General features: G+C 41.7%; 3 protein-coding genes and 1 non-coding gene across 4 annotated transcripts; all 4 read left to right on the forward strand.

Annotated features, from left to right (window-relative positions):
• The first annotated feature begins 954 nt into the window (after window positions 1-954).
• LOC127775406 (probable GDP-L-fucose synthase 1) lies at window positions 955-2942 on the forward strand. The gene is made up of 2 exons (XM_052301649.1): window positions 955-1100; window positions 1182-2942. The coding sequence occupies exons 1-2, from the start codon at window positions 1079-1081 to the stop codon at window positions 2144-2146; spliced, it is 987 nt and encodes a 328-aa protein (XP_052157609.1). The 5' UTR covers window positions 955-1078; the 3' UTR covers window positions 2147-2942.
• Window positions 2943-3528: 586 nt separating this feature from the next.
• On the forward strand, window positions 3529-3601 carry TRNAE-CUC (transfer RNA glutamic acid (anticodon CUC)). Its single transcript has one exon. It is a non-coding gene; the product is annotated as a tRNA-Glu (tRNA).
• A 709-nt stretch (window positions 3602-4310) lies between these two features.
• LOC127777443 (E3 ubiquitin-protein ligase GW2-like) lies at window positions 4311-7652 on the forward strand. The gene is made up of 6 exons (XM_052304035.1): window positions 4311-4724; window positions 4950-5001; window positions 6331-6376; window positions 6719-6800; window positions 6893-7018; window positions 7113-7652. The coding sequence occupies exons 1-5, from the start codon at window positions 4512-4514 to the stop codon at window positions 6968-6970; spliced, it is 471 nt and encodes a 156-aa protein (XP_052159995.1). The 5' UTR covers window positions 4311-4511; the 3' UTR covers window positions 6971-7018; window positions 7113-7652.
• Window positions 7653-8188: 536 nt separating this feature from the next.
• LOC127776070 (uncharacterized) lies at window positions 8189-10439 on the forward strand. Its single transcript, XM_052302390.1, has 3 exons — window positions 8189-9109; window positions 9202-9351; window positions 9720-10439. Exons 1-3 carry the CDS (start codon window positions 8224-8226, stop codon window positions 10238-10240), a joined length of 1557 nt encoding a protein of 518 aa, XP_052158350.1. The 5' UTR covers window positions 8189-8223; the 3' UTR covers window positions 10241-10439.
• The last annotated feature ends 10660 nt before the right edge of the window (window positions 10440-21099 follow it).

Below are 21099 nucleotides of genomic sequence, written 5' to 3' on the forward strand. Positions count from 1 at the left end.
GACTTCATGAGAATTGTTTGTAAAAGGTTTATACATATAACTTTTTAAAATAATTAAAACAAATGCATTTTCTGATTTCTCAGTGGTTTAGCACTCAATTAGTCATATGCTAATGGCTTATATCATTTTGCTGGTCGTCGAAAACACCAGCCTAGCTAACACCACATCCGAACTTAGCCTAAGTTTTATCTTTTACTTTTCTTCTCATTTTATAAGATTCTAGCAAGGTTGTGTTTGACTGCAGGGTGCAGGGTGCAACAGATGTGACACAGCCAGCTCTACAGAATACCGTTCGATATATTGTGCCGTAGCTGCATTAGTGTAGCCGAACAAGGCTCATATAACTAGGGATTCTCTAATATCAACCATTGGATTTTTAGCTAAATGTGAAATCATTTTTTTTTCACAAAGAGATCACATCATTTTTTTCTTTAATAAAAGCCATAGATTTCCAAACCATTTTTACGAAAATCAAGGCACAATTTAAAACATATTATTATGGTATAATTATTTTTTTAGTAAATAAACAAAACAAATATAAAAAGAATCCAAGCAATGTAGTAGATTTTTTTTGTTAGAAAATGTTTTTTTAAGTGTGAATGAAATAATCCATGGCAATAATCCAGTAAAGTTGCAAAAAAAAAAATTGCGTTCTACGAAGTGAATGTAATTTAACTGGTTAGGTATCTGTAGTGGAAGCAATACATCTGGATTCAAATTCTACATTTGACATGGGTACTCACATCTATGGAAAATTATTACGTAACATCGCGAGGAGGCATGACTCAATCTTGTGAACGTCTGCGTTTGTATTGTGTTTCTTAAAAAAAAAAGTTTCTAACAGCTTTATTAGTACATCTAAACGATTCAAAATCACAAGTAGGAATTCTTAAAACGTTATCTTAAAGAAAAGGAATTTCCACATTATCACTGAAGTCGCTTAGAACAGTGTCCATTCAGAACTCAAAAGTAGTCGAAACTCCAAACCCCATCCGCCCCCGTACTAATAGCCCCCAAATCCCCGTACGCGAATCGCATCTCCTCGTCTCCGGCGGCCGCGGCGATCAACTCCGGCGACATGGGCACCGTCACCACCGCCGGTAAGCCCCCCGACGCCGCACGCGTCCTCTCCTCCTTATCCTCTTCTCTCCACTCCCTTCCTCTCACCCCGTTCCCTGCAGATCCGCACGCCTCCTTCCTCGCCGACAAGGGCGGCAAGGTGTTCGTCGCCGGCCACCGCGGCCTCGTCGGCTCCGCCATCCTCCGCCACCTCGTCTCCCTCGGCTTCACCAACGTGGTCGTCCGCACCCACGCCGAGCTCGACCTCACCCGCCAGTCCGACGTCGAGGCCTTCTTCGCCGCCGAGCTCCCCCGCTACGTCGTCCTCGCCGCCGCCAAGGTCGGCGGCATCCACGCCAACTCCACCTTCCCGGCCGACTTCATCGCCGCCAACCTCCAGATCCAGACCAACGTCGTCGACGCCGCGCTCAAATGCGGCTCCGTCCGCAAGCTCCTCTTCCTCGGCTCCTCCTGCATCTACCCCAAGTTCGCGCCGCAGCCGATCCCGGAGAACTCCCTCCTCTCCGGCCCCCTCGAGCCCACCAACGAGTGGTACGCCGTCGCCAAGATCGCCGGAATCAAGATGTGCCAGGCTTACCGCATCCAGCACGGCTTCGACGCCATCTCGGCCATGCCCACCAACCTCTACGGCCCGCAGGACAACTTCCACCCGGAGAATTCACACGTCCTGCCCGCACTGATCCGCCGGTTCCATGAGGCGAAGGCGTCCAATGCCGCGGAGGTTGTCGTCTGGGGCACTGGCTCGCCGCTGCGTGAATTCTTGCACGTCGATGACCTTGCAGATGCGGTGATCTTCTTGATGGATCACTACTCGGGGCTGGAGCATGTCAATGTAGGAAGCGGGAGCGAGGTGACGATCAAGGAGCTCGCGGAGCTGGTGAAGGAGGTGGTTGGGTTCCAGGGGAAGCTGGTATGGGACTCTAGCAAACCCGATGGCACACCGAGGAAGCTCATGGATAGTTCCAAGATACAGGAGATGGGGTGGAAGCCCAAGGTCCCCCTCAAGGAGGGGCTCGTCGAGACATACAAGTGGTATGTCGAGAATGTCATCTCTGCGAAGAAGTAGCGCCGTGATGATGATGGCATGTTGTTCTCAATATCTTCTGGCGCCTTTTAAGTTGGTATTACAGTCAATAGTTTTCATGTTGTTGCTGGCTACTAGATCATACAATTATCAGTTATAATCTCTCCCACAAAGAAGAGGTCGTTATGTTGGTTGAATAATGTGGGGTCAAACTAGTATACAATTAGAATCTTAATTGATCTAGAACAATTTCTGTCGATTAGAGAAAGTTTCACACTTTGCAATGTTTGATGTCAATTGGCCTGAAAAAGTTTTACACACACGGAATAAGTAAGCTATGTTTTGATTTATGAAATAATTTTATCTGTTCAGAACAGTTTCTATGCTTTGTGCCCTTGTTTTGTATGCTAATTATGGTTGGGAGGTGAGAGGAGATATTAATGGAATAAATTAATTTCTTGTGTTTTTGTTGATGGCTCAGTTGTTGAAAATCAAAGTGTAGTTCGTTTGTAATGAAGTCATATTATTGTTTTGGGGCTGTACATTTGTGTTAAGATAGTCAGGTAGTCTATTAGTTAGTCTTACAGTAAGTTTTTCTTCTACAAGCTTGTGCCAGATTTAACACTTCCATGTATACCCACCTTACTCAAAATAATATTTACCATCTGTGATTAGAACTACACCCTTTTTTATTCGAAATATCTTTGGGGACTGAAAGTGCAGAAAGGCTATTGTTCATGAGCAATCTGAAAAAGGATGAAATGTGAAAGAATGATTTTTCGGCACTCAGTGAGGGTTTAGTACATTCGATAATGTGGCATCATCAATTCATCATGCTGAATCAACTCCTTTTTAGTTATAGGTTGATACTATGTTGATTTTTAGTTATAGGTTGATAGTATGTTGATACCTAAACTGAACTTTACAATTCATTGTTGAGAGAGTTTACTTTTAATTCCTTTGGCTCACTGAATAACCATGTGGTCTTTATTCTTGTGTAGTGCTAAACTGCCAATGTTGCTGGGTGCTAATAGCAGTGGCAGTTATAAACTGCTTTGTAGATTGCTTTTCGGTTCAAGAAGCAAGTTAAACAGTTAGCTAGCAGAAACTTGAGTAAACTGGATGCATGCTGCCTAGCTTTTGAACAGCTTAACTAAAGTGTCCAGGAGAGACTCCAGGCTCAACAAGCTGTATGGTTGCCCAACATAGGGAATGTACCCTTTTCTGAGTTTGGAGCACAGCTCCCATACTGACCCGGTAACATTATAACAAGGGATGTGTTCTGTTAGCGGGAGATTGTGCTCGGCCGTCTATTGTCATATCAGCATAGAACAGAGATGAAAATTGCAAGAATTGCTGGTGAAATTAGGGATGATCAGTACAAAATATATATATATAATTCTGCTATCTGAAGTCTAACAAAATCCGTTGTAGTCTAGCTGGTTAGGATACTCGGCTCTCACCCGAGAGACCCGGGTTCGAGTCCCGGCAACGGAATTTTTTATTTTTGTGTATTCCTGTCTTGATTTATTTGATTCCTTTTAACTTTGATTGATTTATTTGATTACTTTCTTTTCCTTTCTCTATTTCGTCTTGATTTATTTGATTCCTTTTAATTTTGATTGATTGATTTGATTATTTTCCTCCGTTCAGTTCTGAATGGTCATGGGGTTTTTGACGTGTTTGATCCATCTAGTAGTAGTACTGATCTGGAAAAGTTCCTCCGTTCAGCTATGAATGGTCATGGCGCTTTTGATGTGTTTGATCCATCTAGTACTAGTTGCACTGATCTGGAAAAGCAGCTCGAGTGTATCGCAGCCATCCAATCCGTTCGAAAAAGAAGAATTAAAAAGGATGAGATGAGATTTCAAACGAATGAAAATGATGATGAAGGACACGAAAAACAAGAAAACTATTAACGGATGATTAGTTATGTTTTAATTATTAAAAAAGGTAGATTTATTTAATATTTTAGAGCAATTTTTACACTAATTTTTTTTTACAAAGTATACTGTCTGGCCGTTTCAAAAATGTGCTAACGAAAATTAAGGCATGTTAATGAAAAAAAGGGGTCATTTGAAATGTATGATCCCTTGCTTCCTCCCTTCCCCCTCCGTTTCTCCTTTCCCTCCTCCGCTCAAAAAGCGCGCGCCCCGCTGCCGCCTCCCACCCACCTCTTCTCCTTTCTCCTTCCACACCTCCCCACCCCATGCCGCGACTCGACTCGACTCGTCTCGACTCTCCAACGATGCGGTCGCGGCTATATACCTCAGGCTTCTTCGACTCCCCGACACGCCATTGCTTGCCGCCGCTTGCTGCTTTCCCGCAACTCGCGTGGCGTGCGTACTGCGTAGGATAGGAGGGAGAAGTGCAGAAGAGGAGGCGGCCGGTTGATTGATTTGATTTGATGGGCAACGTCGCGATCGGCGTGGGGCGGCGGAGGCGGCGCTGGCCGGAGGTGGAGGAGCGGCTCACGCAGCCGCGGAGGCTCCTCCGCCAGCTGTCCGACGTGGACTCCGGCCGGCTTCGGAGGCTCATCCGCTCCGGCGACCTCGCCCCGTGCTTTGATGCCGCCGAGGACGACGCTGGCCTCAACGAGGATTGCCCCATTTGCTTCTACGTGCGTGTATATTGCCTTCTGTTTCCCAGCTCTCTACATCTTTCTCTCTGGTTTGCGTGTTCTGAATTTCTGAGCACTTTGATCTGAATTCCTCTGGCTCTGCTTCCGGCGAGAGCTCTCTAGTCTCTGCCTCTCTCTGCCTCTGGGGTTTGTGTTCTGAATTTATGTTCATTCTGCTCTGAACTCTGATTTTTTTTTTTGTTCGTTTCGTTGCTCTCTTTGCAGTTCTATCCGAGCCTGAATCGATCCAAGTGTTGCGGCAAGGGGATCTGCACAGGTGAGTTCAAAGCCATCGCCGTGTAAAAATTTACGAAATTGTGTGCCCGAAAAACTGTAGTGCTATTACATTACACTCTCCAACTACTGCTTTGATCATTAGCAATTGCGCCAACCGGCCAAGTTATGAGTACTGAGTTGCAGGCAATGACATCGGCAAAGGAAAACGGTAGGGAACTAGGGATTCATCATCAATTTTACAAGATACTAAGTAGGAATGAGCTATAAAGAGATTAGGGAGCCCGGTCCATATAGGTAGAGATGGGTTAAGGATATTAGAGAGCGTGGTGGGAGGAGGTGATGGAAGAAGGACGACTCCGCTTTTGAGGTACTTTCCTCCGTTTCACAATGTAAATCATTCTATTATTTCCTACATTTATATTGATGTTAATGAATCTAGATAAATATATATGTCTAGATTCATTAACTTCAATATGAATGTGGGAAATGCTAGAATGACTTACATTGTTAAACGAAGGGAGTAGTAGAGAACCAGAGAATATGTTACATTTTGGGTTATGAACATATGTGTGGTTTCGTCTTTCGTGTTAGTTGTGTGATTTCAGCAACCGTTCTTAGTTCTTAGTACTACTACGTATTATTATTCCTTAGGCATGAACATTTCTTAATGCTAATGAAAGGCTAACTCTAATTGTATATAGAAGTATTAAATAATTAGTCACGGTAGATTGCGGTTGCGCTATGCCTGATCATATCGTCTGTTCCTCAGTATCAATGATAACATTTTTTGATATTTTCAGTACCCTCTTGCTAATGCCTAGTTTGGGAGCCCATATGCTATCCCAGTTCATTTCGGTGGGGATTGGGCCGCGATATGGGCTCTCAAACAGGCCCTTAATGTGCGTTTAAATCTTATTAAAGGTTCTTCCGTATGGCAACATATACTATGCACACAGGCCCTCACGTATACACACGTGCACACCAACTAAAAAATATCACCAAAAAATCTAGAAAAAATCATACACATACTTTCAATTGTATTACACCTAGGGTTAAAATCTTAACGTCAAATTCATTATATTTTAGCCGTACAAAAAAACAAAAAATCTGACAGTTTTAAGGTTGCAATTTTATTAGAATTTTATCTTTTTTGTCTATGTAGAATGAATTTGAAGATGCGACTTTGCACATAGATGTAATACTATTGAAAGTACATGTATAAATTTTTGCTAGAATTTTTTGTGATAATTTTTAGTTGGTGTACACGGTGTGTACACGCGAGGGCCTGTGTGCATAGGATACGCTCCCCTTCCGTATAATGCTTGAAAAAGTACCTCATTAAATTGTAACATGTTTCCTTGTCCTGCAGAATGCTTCTTGCAACTGATGCCGTCCAAGTCTTCGAAAGTTGTCCAGTATCCTATTTTTATCTATCTATATGAATTGAGTATGTATTATGCAACTGTATATTGTAGTATGTGATAAATGAGCTTTTTTTTTTTTGAAAAACAAAAGCAGCAGAGCACTGGTATTTTTTGTTAATTAACTCAACACTTCAGAGAAGGTTAATATTCTTACTTTCATAATCCTAAGTATGAACAATCTTTACAAATGGGGGTATTGGAAATATACTTTAATAATTAGGATTATTTTAAAACAGAATTATTCCTATTTACCTAGAGTTACACTGATAAAGCTGATTGCCAGCTACATCTTGCACCTGACAACTCCTTGGGGTCCTTATACTAGAAATGCAGCTGTCCTTTCTGCAAAACCGCATCCTACGCAGTTGAGTATCGAGGCAATCGAGCCAAAAGGGAGAAGAAACTGGATCAACAAGTAAAGTTTCTTCCCCATTCGCTAAATATTCTGATCCACCATGTCACAGCCTCTGTTTTATAGCATGTCTTTCCTGTGAAAAATAAATGCAGAAGGAACAGAACACCAGTGAGTCTAAGAAGAAAATACAGTCTAAGTCTCAGATTGCTGATGAACTTGTTCAACCTTAGCAGTTGCAAAACATATTTTTGACAGGGCTAACTTCTTACTAACCACTGGTAATTTGTCCTCAATACTGAATACTTTAATAATATGATGATTGCACGCATGTTATAATTATAACTGAAGTATGTGAACTTTTGACATATGCAGAAGGGAGTCTTTCAGCATTAGTCGTTTCAGAACCAATGTACATTGAAGCATAAATATTCGGCCAATGGCAGTAAAAGAATGAGGATTTGGTGCAGAATTGTACGATGATTCGCTAGCCGAATCTGAAGACAAAGATTAAGTTCCAAGTGTTTTAAGTCCTAAATTACATTCGTGGCTGTCAAGGGCTCCACGTAAGCATCCCATAAGGCAACCACAAGTGTTTCGTTTCAGTGCGGTGCACTTGACACACTGCAGGATCATGCCCTCTTTCTTCTTTTTTCATCTCTCTCTCTCTCTCTCTCTCATATAGCAATGGTTTTAAGCTTTGGAGGTGTGCATTTTTTGTACCATATTGGCAAGTCTAGAATGATACTGATATCCTAATACCAGTTGTATTCTTTAGTTAAACTTTTTTTTTTTGCTTTTTCATGAATTCTTCAGACATGATGTAAACTATGATGCACTTTTTGGAACAAATTTTCAAATATTCCCATCACAAACAAGCCAGTATACTGTGTTGAAATCCACTCTGCACAAAACCTTGATATAAGCGAAAAGTTTTCTTGATCACAGTGTGCATTTGGCATTTGCTGTTAACTTACTGATTGGACAATATTGCAGAACGTCCACTCCGAATTGTCTGAATAACATTTCAGGAGACACACTGAGACAGACTACAAACTACCTGAAATATTCAAGGGAATTAACTAGAACTAGAATAGCTGAATTCGTGAATTCTTCATAAAGACTACAAAATTTCTGGCAATGTATTTTCATTAGGAAACGAAAAAACGATTAAGAGCGCAAATCAAACCCAATCTAGAACCTTCCATCAGGAACAGTAAACATAGATTGATCCAAATCTTTCATCAGTTGCTAAGACAAGACTAGCTGCCATTCTGCCAATGGTTAAGCTCCAAAGCATTAGGTTGCATCCACATGCACGCGTGCAGGAACCTAGTCACCAATAACACCACCTTTCACTGTAAGCATCATGTGCAGAGGCTACATCAGACGAAAATCTGTGGCTATATATACATGCACAAAATCACACTCTCCACACATCAAATCAGGAAGATCATAGCACACTTGCACACAGTCTTGATCAGCAATGGCATCTCACAGAGCTGCTGTTTTTGCTGTTCTTACGCTGCTCCTTTCAGTAGCTGCAATTGCAATGGCTAGGCCAATCAGAAGAAGCGATTTGGGCTTGGGCCTTGGCGCCAATGGTGGGCTAGGTGTAGGACTAGGACTTGATATCGGACTAGGTGGTTCCGGCTCGGCATCTAGTTCAGGCCAGGGCTCGGGTTATGGGGCCTGGTCTGGGCCAAACGGTGGTTCTTACACTGCGTCAGGTCATGGGTTGGGCTTGGGCTCCGGATATGGGTATGGATCAGGATCCGCGTATGGAGCTGGTAATGGGGGCTCTGCTTCGGGTTGTGGCTCTGGTTCAACATCTTGCTCGGGCTCAGGATCAGGTTCCGTAGGACTAGGGACATCGATTAACGTTGGTGTGGGTGTAGGAGCCAATGGTGGCTCTAACGGCGGGTCAGATTGCGACACTGGCTCTGGGTCAAACTATGGCTCTAGCACAGGCTCAAGCTCTGGCTACGGGTCGGGTGGAGTTTCCTACCGCTCACGTGGTCATGGCGGGTCTTCTAGTATTGGGTCAGGTTCGGGGGTTGGTTTAGGAGCAACTTCTGGTGTTGGTGCCGGTTCTAATGTTGGGCCAAGTGGTGGTTGCTCGACTTGTGGTTCTGGTTCTAGGTCGGGATCAGGTGCGGGTGGGGGTTCATATTCTGGATCAACTAGCGGCTCGTCATCGAGTTCTGGCTCTGGTTCAAACTCAAATTCAATTGGAGGGTCAGGATCAAGTTCGGGTGCTGGCTCTGGCTCAAGTGCAAGCTCAGGTTATGGTGGCTCTAGTTCTGGTTCTATGTCAGGATCTGGTTCAAGTTCATCATCCGGTTCCACAGGGATGTCATATGGTTCATCAGGTCAATATTTATTCTTGTACAATCATGTTGCAGCAAGGTAGAATTTGCATGCCTTTCTTGCACTTAGACTAATTAAAATGTTCTCATTTTAGGTGCTGGCTCATTCAGTGGATCAAGCAGCGGTTCAAACTCTAATGCCGGCTCCATGTCAGGTGCAAACTCAGGAGCCGGTTCAAGCTCTAGTGCATATGGTGCATCAGGCAGTGGATCAAACTCCATGTCGGATTCAGGGTCAAGCTCAGGTTCATCCAAACTATCCAATATATGGTTATACATTTAGGCACAGTTTCTTTTTCTTTTGTAAGGATTATAGATTATCACGGACATGTTTCCCAAGCTTTTAAATGCTGCATTTTTTTTAAAAAAAACTATATATAAGTTTTTTAGAATTAATTTTGAAACAACTTTTAAATTTCTAATTTCATTCGTTTGTACCCTCATATATTATCATAAAACCAGTTAATATAATCCATTATCCATTCATCCATCCAGCTCAAAAGAACTGAGCGTGACAAATATATGTATCGCTAACAGCCGCTAAGTTGTGTCTCTAAATACAAAACAATCATACTTAATATGCACTGAATGGTAGCTATTTATCTTGCTGCAGGATCGGTTAGTGCTTCCGGAAGTGGGTCGTCCAACTCTGGTGCAGGTTCAGGTTCCAGCTCTTCTTCATGGTCCGGTTCTAATTCTGGCTCTGGCACAATGTCGGGAATTGACGCTCCGTCAAGTACAGGAACATCGTCTACTGCTGAATCAAACTCTGGATCCGCCACCTCTGTCACCGGTGCAAACTCAGGCTCAGATTCAAGCGCATGGTCCAACTCCAACTCCAACTCCGGCTCGACTATGCCATCTGGTATAGGGGTTGCTTCTAATGCTGGCTCTAGCTCAGGTTCTTGGTCTAATGCTGGCTCAAACACTGGCACACTCTCTGGGGCTGGATCCTCTAACTGGTCAAGCTCGACGTCCGGGTCTACCTCAAGCTCAGGTTTAGGTGGTGGGCAAGGGGTTGGAAGCAGATTCGGTTCCGGAGCCCAACCGACTTTTGGTATGGGTGGAGGAGGTGGGTTTGGAGCGGGTTACGGATTTGGAGCCGGAGCCGGAGGTTGGGGTAAGCACCATTAAGATAAGGTGTTGGGCAGATTCTTATATAAAAAAGAAGGGGGTGAGAGTTTTGGATCCCCTTGCTCTCATGGTTGATTTACATGTTGTATTGAGTTCCCTGGGAATAAGCGATCATCAGTTTTCAGTACGCTCAGTTCCTCTTGTACACTAGCAGTAGCTGCTCTTTGTTTCCAACAAAATGCTTGAATCGTTGTGGTCATCGTGACGGATCAGTACGTACTTCTTCATATGTACCGGCAGATGCTATCTTGGAATGAAATCATGAAATCTTTGTGACCATTTTACTTCTGGGGGATGATGTCCAGTTCCTCGCAACAAATACAGACGTTGCTTGAACGTGCGTGCAACACAACCCACCACGCACGATTCCCATCACTACGATTAACCCCGACACGTGACACACACACACACACCCCAACCCATCACACTTTGCTTGTACTTTGGACGAAAAAAGAAAAGGAGAGGAGAAAACCCAACCAAAAAGCACCCAAACCTACCTGCATTTTGGGGCACCGGCGCCGCACGCGCGCGCACCCTGCCGATCCACCGAAGACAGCACAGAGGCACGCAAGCACCGCACCGCACCGTCCCCCTGATCACCCCTCCCCCTCCCGCAACGTGAAAATGCCGGAAAAACCCGCGCTTCTCCCGTGATCCCGAGTACCCGCGCTCGCCGATGCTTTTCCACCGATCCGGGGGACGACGACGCGCGCCCGGCATGGCGCTGGCTGGATACCCACGCGAGCACTCCGCCGCACTACGGCGGGGGCATGGGCACTACACGCGGATCGGACCACCAGGCGCGGGTGCGCGGCACGGGGGGCATGCGACACATCCGCGCGCGCGCGCGATCATCCTGCACCAGTTGTTGCTGCTGCGGTCACGTACGTACCGACGACGTAGTACGACGTACGTGCCGTGTCGGCTCACGCGGCAAACTGGACGACGGGACACGGGAAGTATACATAGCTAAGCTGGCGGCATGCTGCGTGCAGCCGGAATGAAAACCGGAACCCCATGCTGCGTGCGAACCGGTGGTGTGCATGCTGGTCGCACTGAGATGACAGGTGCGCGCGTAATCTCTGTTAATTCGTCCCTCGATTTGGACAGCATATATATATGGATAGGGCGATGGGCTGATCCTGACCTTCGTACCTATATTTAATTTCTGTCCATATATTTATCTCACTAAAATAAGTAAATTATTATTTGTGGAGTACAACAGATTGACAGAATAATATTTATCCCATTAAGATAAGTAGATTATTCCATACATGTACAGTATAACAGAAGTGATAAGCGGCAGATACATCACCTATTAATACGAGCACTTGTATTAAGTTTACAATTTCTCTAGTTGGATAGGTTTCAACCAAAAAAAAAAAATCTAAGAGCAATCTTCGCTTCGCTCCAAATGAAACTTAAAGGTTGTGTACTTGTAATTTTTTTATGAGGGTTTTTACCGTCCAGCGGATAGGGGTGGTACCGGGCGGTACCAATTTCTGGCCGTTGGATCCTGGCCGATCTAACGGCTAGGATTTGTCGGGATCGGCCGGTACCAATTCACCCCATGAGTTAGTACCGCACAGTGAAGAGGGGCGGAGGGGTAAGAGTGTAATTTCGCGTGGCATGGACGGATGAGGCGGGCAGTTCATCGACATCGTTTCCTGGAGGAGGTCCCGAATCAGTCGGCGGTGGCGGAGTCGATCCAGACGGCGGAGAAGGCTTCAACGGCGATGGTGGAGTCGAGGGCGACGGTGGAGTGGCTCCCTGGTGCCGGATTTGTTCCCTCCTCGACGAGGGTGGCGGAGTGGGAGTGGTGTCGTCGATCCCGACGGCGGCGGTGTGGCCAAGGAGGTGTGGCCGCACGGCGGCGGCGGAGTAGAGTGGCGACCATGGAGATGAAGCTGGTCTCACACCCACCTCGACCACCGCGATTCGCCGGCGCTGGAAAAGGATGGAAAACGAGCGAGATGAGGGCGATGGCAGATGACCACGACAAGCTCTTCTCTCTCTCTAACAAAATCTGATTCCTATCGTAACCCTAGTGTATTCAACGGCCAGATTTCAATAGGTACTGCCCGGTACCTGTACCGGCCGGTACATTCCGTTGGACAGAAGCAAAACTCTTTTTTTATATTAGCATATTTGTAAATTCTTTTTTTAAACAAGTATATACTTGTAATTTTGAAAGCACTTTACATAGCAAAGTGTTACTCCCTACTTCTGGAGGAGCTTGATCGAGGAGGGCTCATTTATGAATTTTATGAGCCAGGCAACTACCTCGAATTTACTTGTCCTTTATCACCAGCGGCGCCAAGTTAATGTCTGAGATAGATTCACATCAACTGATCAACAGATAAATTGACATAAGCCCAGTCGGTCATGAGCTCACCATGGGGTACCTATCCTCCTCCGGACCCTCCCTGTCTTCATGCATTGTCTTCACGCATGCAATGCACTGCACATGGATGGTTATGCAACAGCGAGCCGATCTCAATGTGTACAGTAAGCAGAGTAAAGTAATGTTTCCTCTGCCCAACCATTCATTATAGCCTGAGCCCCATAGTCCCATACTATACTAGTCAACTAATAGTGCATATATACTGAAGTACATTCAACGCAGGTGGTGCAACACCTATGCACATGTGAACCGATCGGGCTGAAATGAAAGCCGTAGCACCATTTTGCTTTCGCCCGTTAAACTGATCGGTACGTACGCAAAAAAAGGATACATTTCATCAAGTAATCCGTGGCAGAGCTAGCAATGTCGTTGAGCCCGAACGGCGAAGATAATATGCCAGAACCACTCACCTCTGACGATCCACCGTTACTCGTCACGGATTGAAGTTATAAGATCACTAATCTTTAACAGGATCAAACCGGTTAAGACCTTGTTCGGTTAATCCCTATGTGGAAGAGATTAGATGAAATTTATTCTATATTTATTGTAGTGTGGAATTATTCTGTCTCATTCTCCTCCAATCCTGCTCGATCCTCTCTAAACCGAACAAAGCCTAACAGGTTTTGAGTCCGTCAAACGTGAACCGATCTGACGTAGTGAGAGAGCTGTCATTGATCATCGACATAGCGGAGGCCGGCGGTGACTGAAGTGGGGTTGGGTTGACCGGGCGGGCGGGTGGCTGCTGGCTGCTCAAGTCGTTGGGAGATTGGCAGGTGAGGCGATCGATCGATCGAGCATGGACTCATTCCCGGGCTGCGGCCATGAGCGAATTCAAGTCGGTCGCACGCGTGCGCTCTGCTCTTTGCGGCGACTGACCCGCGGTTTCGCCCGCTGGTTTCCCCACCGTACACAGTAGTAGTATATTCCGTTCTATAGACTGTTTGGCACCACACGTTTCTCTACGTGAGGTTTCCTGTTGTGTACTACTACTGTACTATATCTTGTACTAGGCCCGTGGTGATTGGATCATGCATATGATTGGCACATCTAATAGAAAATCCTTTGAAGTGTTATAGGAAAAAGAAAAAGAAAATATAATCTACTGTACTTAGGAACATTTTAATGTAATCATTTCAGGTACTGCATGTCTGCATGTGTCGAAACGGATGGCCAGAAACATTATTTTTAAGCTATACTTCCTCTGTCCCATATAAATTGCAATTCTGGCTCTCAGATTTTGTCGCACAAATACTGTAATTCTAATCACGTGGGACCCAACAAATTGATTAATCTAAATATGTTTCCTTATGGTCTCCCAGCCTTCCATCCCGCAATCTTCCTTTTAATCTAAAATTGTTTCCTTAATTGTCTCAAACTTCTTTTTAATCAATTTTATATATGGAATGTGTGCATCTATTGTGTTCATTAAATAAGGTCATTGTGGTTATTTTTCAATCCTACTATTTTGTCCTAAATTAGCTAGAAGTGCAATTTATATGGAACGGAGGTAGTAGTTTATTTATTTTCATCACATATATATACACACACCTCATCAATCTGAACTTATACATCCATATCAAGATATTCTAACCTCGATACAAAACAGAGTAAAATAGACGAATGAAACCATCCTCTATTTCGTTTTAGCTCCACCCTAGATGTAATATATCTTGATCGGTTCGCGTTCAAAGTATTCAATTTTGTTTATGATGAATGGATTAATGGAGTAATGGAACCGCTTCCCGAGCCTTTTACATGGTGCGATTTTTTTTAAACATAAGCTTTATATATATATATATATATATATATATATATATATATATATATATATATATATATATATATATATATATATATATATATATATATATATATATATATATATATATATATATATATATATGAATTTGTTGTAATATTGTTTCAAACTCACTTTTAGTTCTATAATATTTAATTCGTTTATTTTCACCCATAAATAATTATTATGAATATTTCAACCATTCAACCATTCCACAAAATAACACACTGATGTTTTTTCATAGGGAAAATTGCAAAAAAAAAACACCCTAGATGTCACGGTGAGTTCGAGATCCCCCTAAAAGACGATTCGTTGCAAATACCCTCTTTCTAATTCACATTAGTTTAATATTCCTCCTAAATTACCATTGTTCATGTAGTTTTTTCCTCTTCCTCAATTATTGTTACTCATCCATTCTCATGGCCATTAACTACATACGCGCTCATATTGATACTAATAGACGAGGACCCGTGGTCATCACTCATGTCGACCAGACGCGATGACATGACCATGGCATCTCCACTCATGGCGGCCTACCAAGCAGCATATCGTTAGTGGCGGTGATCACGAGTCTTCGCTCTTAGATATAAGGGTCACCGAAGATAAGCTGATGCGTTTGCCTCATAGGGTTTAGCGGCGTCTGATTTCTTTGGCACATTCAAGATAAGAAATGCGATCATAATGCTTTGTCATTAGAATGGACGATTAACAAATAATTAGGGAAGAGGGAAGAAACATGTGAATTGAGGAGGAATATCGCACTAATGTGAATTAGGAGAGGGTATGTGCAACTGAATCGTCTTATAAGAAGAAATCAGAATGACATATGGGATGTGTTCTACAATTTTTCGTTTTTCATATAAAAAAGGGGTCGGAGCTAGGAAGTAGTTTCATCGGCGATATTTGATTCCTCTTCTACCTCCTGAGACACACTGCTCACAACTCACAAGGTCTGCGAATGCGATGTGCACGTAATTAATGGTCAGAGATGGCCGTAATACACATCGCTCTGCAATCTGCATTACTCCGTGCGTTGAATAAAGGGTGTGTTTAGTTCACGGTAAAAAATTAGAAGTTTAATTGAAACTGAAACGATGTGATAGAAAAGTTAGAAGTTTGGCCCTGTTTAGTTTCAAAGTGTTTTTCTAAACTTCCAACTTTTCGTCACATCGAACCTTTCATACACACCAACTTTTCTATCACATCGTACCAGTTTCAACCAAACTTCCAAACTTCAGTGTGAACTAAACATAGCCTTTGTATGTGTAGGAAAGTTTTGATGTGATGAAAAAGTTAGAAGTTTGAAAAAAAATTTTGAAAGTAAACTCAGCCAAACTCGACAGCTTGGGAAAAAAAACCCCCAACTCGACAGCTCGGGGGGAAAAAGGAGGGGAAAAAAAACCAACTCCCAACTGCACCTGAACGCGAGAAACGCAGTCAACTTGTTGGCAATTTCTTCTTGGCGGACGCGACCAAATGCGAGACGAGGCCTTGTACAATGTACACGCTGCATTCATTGGGCGGTGAGTGGTGCGTGCGTACAACGTACTTTTCAAAATATTTAACACCGTTGACTTTTTAAGTATGTGTTTGACCATTCATCTTATTTAAAAAATTTAAATAATTATTTATTTTTTTATATTATTTAATTCATTATTAAATATACTTTTATGTACATATATAGTTTTACATATTTTATAAAATTTTTTTAATAAGACGAACGGTTAAATATGTGCTAAAAAATCAACGGTGTCAAATAATTTGAAACGGAGGGAGTACTGTACTAGCGTGATCAGGCTCCTCCCAATCCCCAATCGGCAGTGGCCGGTGGCCATGCCCTGCAGCAGCAGCAGCAGCAGCCTATGCCCTGTGGGAATCCCTGATGATGGTATCTGAATATCTGAAATATGATCATGCGCAGCTGGTGACGAGAGATCGGTGCGTGCCCACGAGGCGTAGCAGGAGTTCTCTCAATCTACTAGCGCAAAGGATATTTTCTTCAACCTTTTCTGAATCCACAATATATAGCTGCGCCGGGGCCGCGCGTTTGCAGCGTTTCTGACGCATGAACCTCTGCAGAACTCGCAGGAAATTAACAATACCGAGTGTTCTGTTTTTCCTCAGATATAAATAACTGAGGTTTTACATATTTCCTCCTACGGAAGCCGTTCCTGACATGTAAAACAAATCCTCGTAGATCCATACGTCAGAGGCACACGTCTGTTAGAGCAGCCTCATATTGACTATTGCTGATCAAGCTAACGGGTACTCTGTCATGAAATATAAGGTATTTTAAAATAACGTGACACTACTACGAATCTAGATAGGGAGCATGTCCAGATTCATAGTACTAGAAAGTATCACATCCCACTAAAATCTTTTATATTATAAGACATAGAGAGTACATTCTACAAACTCGTCATATCCCACTAAAATTTTTTATATTATGACACGCAGAGAGTACATTATATAAACTCTTGATTTACTACTAGTGCTCTCATATATCCTCAGGCTATATTAACTTTATCATATATTCAGTCAATTAGCCGAGAAACGGTAGGGGTCTTTCGGCTAGCTTTATAAGGTGGTGGGATAAGCGGCCTGAGTTCGAAGCCTCTCTCTTTTTATTTATTTGATATTATGTCATTTAAATTTGAAGAAGTTTAACTTTGATCAAAGTCAAAACATTTTATAACTTTTTTTTTAATTCAGTTAGCCACAAGTTGCAATTAAGTCATCTGTGACCACCTAAAGGGCCACAGTAGTAGCATTAGTACTCCAGTCGCTAAGCATGTGCACTGTTGCATTTTTTTTCCCAGTGAGCTCGTGGGGCGTAGTACGAGCGTAGTAGGCACGAGGAGAGTTCAGAGAAAAATGTGACTTGAGTACGTGCCATTGCCGCCCGTAGTATGTGAGCATATTAATGAGACGGATGTGAGTCATTGCACATGAACATTACTCCCGATTGGCAGATGTGGCAGACTGGCACGCTGCAATCAATGTGTCGTAGCCAGGACGGCCGATGGAAGAGCTCACTCTCTCCGTCATCAGAAATGGAGTAAGATTTAATCCATTTTAAAACAATAAATCTGATTGTAACATTCTGACACGAAGAAAGTAGCAATCTAAAATTCGGTTGGAGATAACCTAGTATAACAAATATAGATAGATCTGTTCATGTTCGTACTACATGATTGTATCTAATTTAATTTAAGGGGTGTTTAGAAGAGAGGGGCTAAAGTTATATTGTTACTACCTCTGTATTTTCTGTATTTTAATGTATGATGTCGTTGACTTTTTTTTCCAATGTTTGACCACTCGTCTTATTAAAAAAATATGTAATTATCATTTATTTTATTGTGACTTGATTCATCATCAAATATTCTTTAAGCATGACATAAATATTTTCATATTTGCAAAAAAATTTGAATAAAACAAATGTTCAAACGTTGGTAAAAAAGTCAACGGTGTCATGCAATAAAATATGGAGGGAGTATATTATATAATATAGATAACACTCCCTTCTATCAATATAAATACAACTAGTATCGAATGTGATATTTTATAGTCTAACGAATATGGACAAACAACTTTATTTTTTATAGGTATATTTAAATCCAACCACCTATCATCTTAATGATTTTCTCGGATTTAATGCGTGACTCTTCATTCTTCCACACAAGATTGACTACATGGGCATTGAGAAAAGTAAATATTAATGAATCGCTTCTACTTATCATCCATTTAAACATGCTACTAGTCATTCCTCGTAAAAAAACGATTCATTAATATTTACTTTTCTCGATGCACATGTAGCCAATCTTATGTGGAAGAATGGAGAATCACTAATTAAATCCAAGAAAGTCATTAAAATGATAGGTTGTTGGATTGAAATATGCTATCAAAAATAAATTTTTCAGATTTGAAAATATGACTATCAAAAATAAAATTTTCAGATTTGGAAATATGACTATCAAAAATAGATGGAGGGAGTATTTTGAAATAAAGGGAGTAGCATGTTTAAATAGATGATAAGTAGAATTACTTATCCTTGGTCTGTATGCCAAGATGAAATATGACTATCAAAAGTAGATGGAGGGAGTAAAATTTTACATTCAGTTTTAAATGCACTTATATTAGGCAATTACTACTGCCTACTAGTACATCCAAAACTACGTATATTCGTAAAAATAAATTGAATAAAACGAGGGATCAAACATTTATCAAAAAAATTAATGACATCATATATTAATCACTTATCATCCAAATTTCTCCCTACTTTACCCTCAACTACCCTCCACTATTACCTATAAACCATTTAATAAGAGGTATTATAGTTTTTCTTAAATCCTAATATATACTGAACAACCTAGAATTACAATTAATTTGGGACGGATGTAGTATTACCCAAGACCTATTTGCATGTACTACATACTAAGGCAGCGTTCGTTCTAGTGAGTTTAAGGAAGAAAGCACATCGTTTTCCGTGTGCATGCTTCCCAAATTATTAAATAGTGCGTTTTTTTCAAAAATTTTCTATAGGAAAGTTCTTTTAAAAAATCACATTAATCCATTTTAAATTTAAAATAGTTAATAATCAATTAATCATGAGCTAATGGCTCACCTCGTTTTGCGTATCTTCCCAATCTCCTCAATCCCCTCCTCCTCAAACACACCCTAAGACCTTAGTTCGCACAAATGAAGCTTCAAGCTAAGGCTGTGTTCACGAGGCATGGTTCCCAACTTTGCCTCCCGACACGGAAAACAAAGCATGCGATTATAGTGAGATTAATTAAGTATTAATCAAAAAATCTTAAAAAATGGATTAATATGAATTTTTAAAACAACTTTCATATAAAAAATATTTTAAAAAAATGCATTGTTTAGCAGTTTGAAAAGCGTGCGCGGAAAACGAGGGATGTGGGTTAGGAAAGAGGGAATAAGAACACGGCCTTAGCTTGAAGAATGAGTGGATATATATACATCAAAATATCAAATTAATTCAGCATCACTGCTCAAGGAGAGGTTTAAAAAAAAATCACTGCTCAAAGAGGTGGCCGGGAAGGATCTGATCTGAGCCAACACACTGCGGCCGTGAACCAGATGGCCGGACCACATGGACCACGGTACGTGCACAAAATGCGCAACGCATTACATGCTACATGTACAATGATCGATCTGTAGCTAGCTAGCCACGTAAGTGACTTTCATATCGGTCGGTCGCTAGTGTTGTTATAAGCTCAGCTGCTGTGGGCACACCACATGACCACAGTACTAGTATTACTCAGTGTGTTAAGCTCAGCTTGCAGTTGCATTGCAGGCCACAGTACTGAAAATCTTAAATTGTGTTCCGTTACAACAACAACAACGTTGTAGTTATTGAGCTTGCTTAAAAGCCGCTTTAATGGCTACTCTACTTACTCAGTTCAAACATTGTCTTTTTATGTTGAAGCTTTGTCCTATAAAGATTGTCCTCTCATAGTAACGTTCCACCCAGACCTTTTAAATACTTCCTCCATTACAGATTGATCATAATCTAATTGGCGTCTATTTGTTTATCCGCGTAAACGTAAGTAACATTGTTGCATGTCTGTTCGTTTATATGTGTAGAGTTAACATATTCGTTTATTCGTGTAGAAGTAAATGGCATATAGTTGCATATGCCTCTTCCATGCATTCAATTGCATGTTTGCATGCCCATATGCATATCTAATACAACACCTTAATTTCAGAAGTAATGAATAATGATAGTCTTTTTTTTATATTGGTGCCATTTATAAATACGATGATTAAATTGAGAAGGGAGTACTGGTTTAACATTATTTTCTTGTTTTTGCCATCGAGCCAATAGTGCTCTCTTATCCTCGATTTGTCCCTCTCGTTTTCTCTCTCGATTAATAAAATACATGTTATTTTTAAGACTCTTGTATAATTTGATTTTGACTAGTTAAAACAACGGTTCTATTACGGATAAAGGGAGTAATTGATAAGGCATGGACATACGACCAAAACAAAACTATAGCTTTCTATCTATGTATACCTGTACATACAGAGTATACTAATTAGACACTAGCTAGCTAGTTATTAAAATAGCTTTTATGTTAAAAAAAATTGATCATAGATTAGGTAGAGAAAATGTATATAGTAAAATCCAATATGCATTTAACTTTGTTGGCTTAGATCCTGCACCGACATCCTTCCACCCCGTGTGTCAATACTTTACATCTCCTCTTGCTGTTAAATATGTGATCCGAATTTTAGGCCTACAATATATTCGGATTAGTTTTATAATAGGAGTTCTTATTAGGTGTCTTTTTATTTTTCTTATATATACTTTTGTAAGCCGTATGGGAAGGGGTGATATTCCTATTGTGATTCCTCTATGTTTATAATCATTTCCTCTATAGTGATCATTGCCGGTCGGCGTCCGTGGTTTTTTCCCGCAAGGGTTTTTCACGTAAAAATTCGTGTCTTTATTATGTATCTATTTTTATAATAAGTGGTACCAGAGCATTGGAGATCGATCTACACCACTCCGCCGCCGTCGTTGCCGGTTTCGGGTTCATCGTCGTCAATCTGCTCGGCGAGATCGATTCTGCTATCGTCGACTACAAATCCAAAGCGGAGTCGTTGTTCGACTCCGAGTTGTACCGCCTG

The sequence above is a fragment of the Oryza glaberrima genome, chromosome 6, assembly GCF_000147395.1.
Source record: "Oryza glaberrima chromosome 6, OglaRS2, whole genome shotgun sequence".
NCBI lineage: Eukaryota > Viridiplantae > Streptophyta > Magnoliopsida > Poales > Poaceae > Oryza > Oryza glaberrima.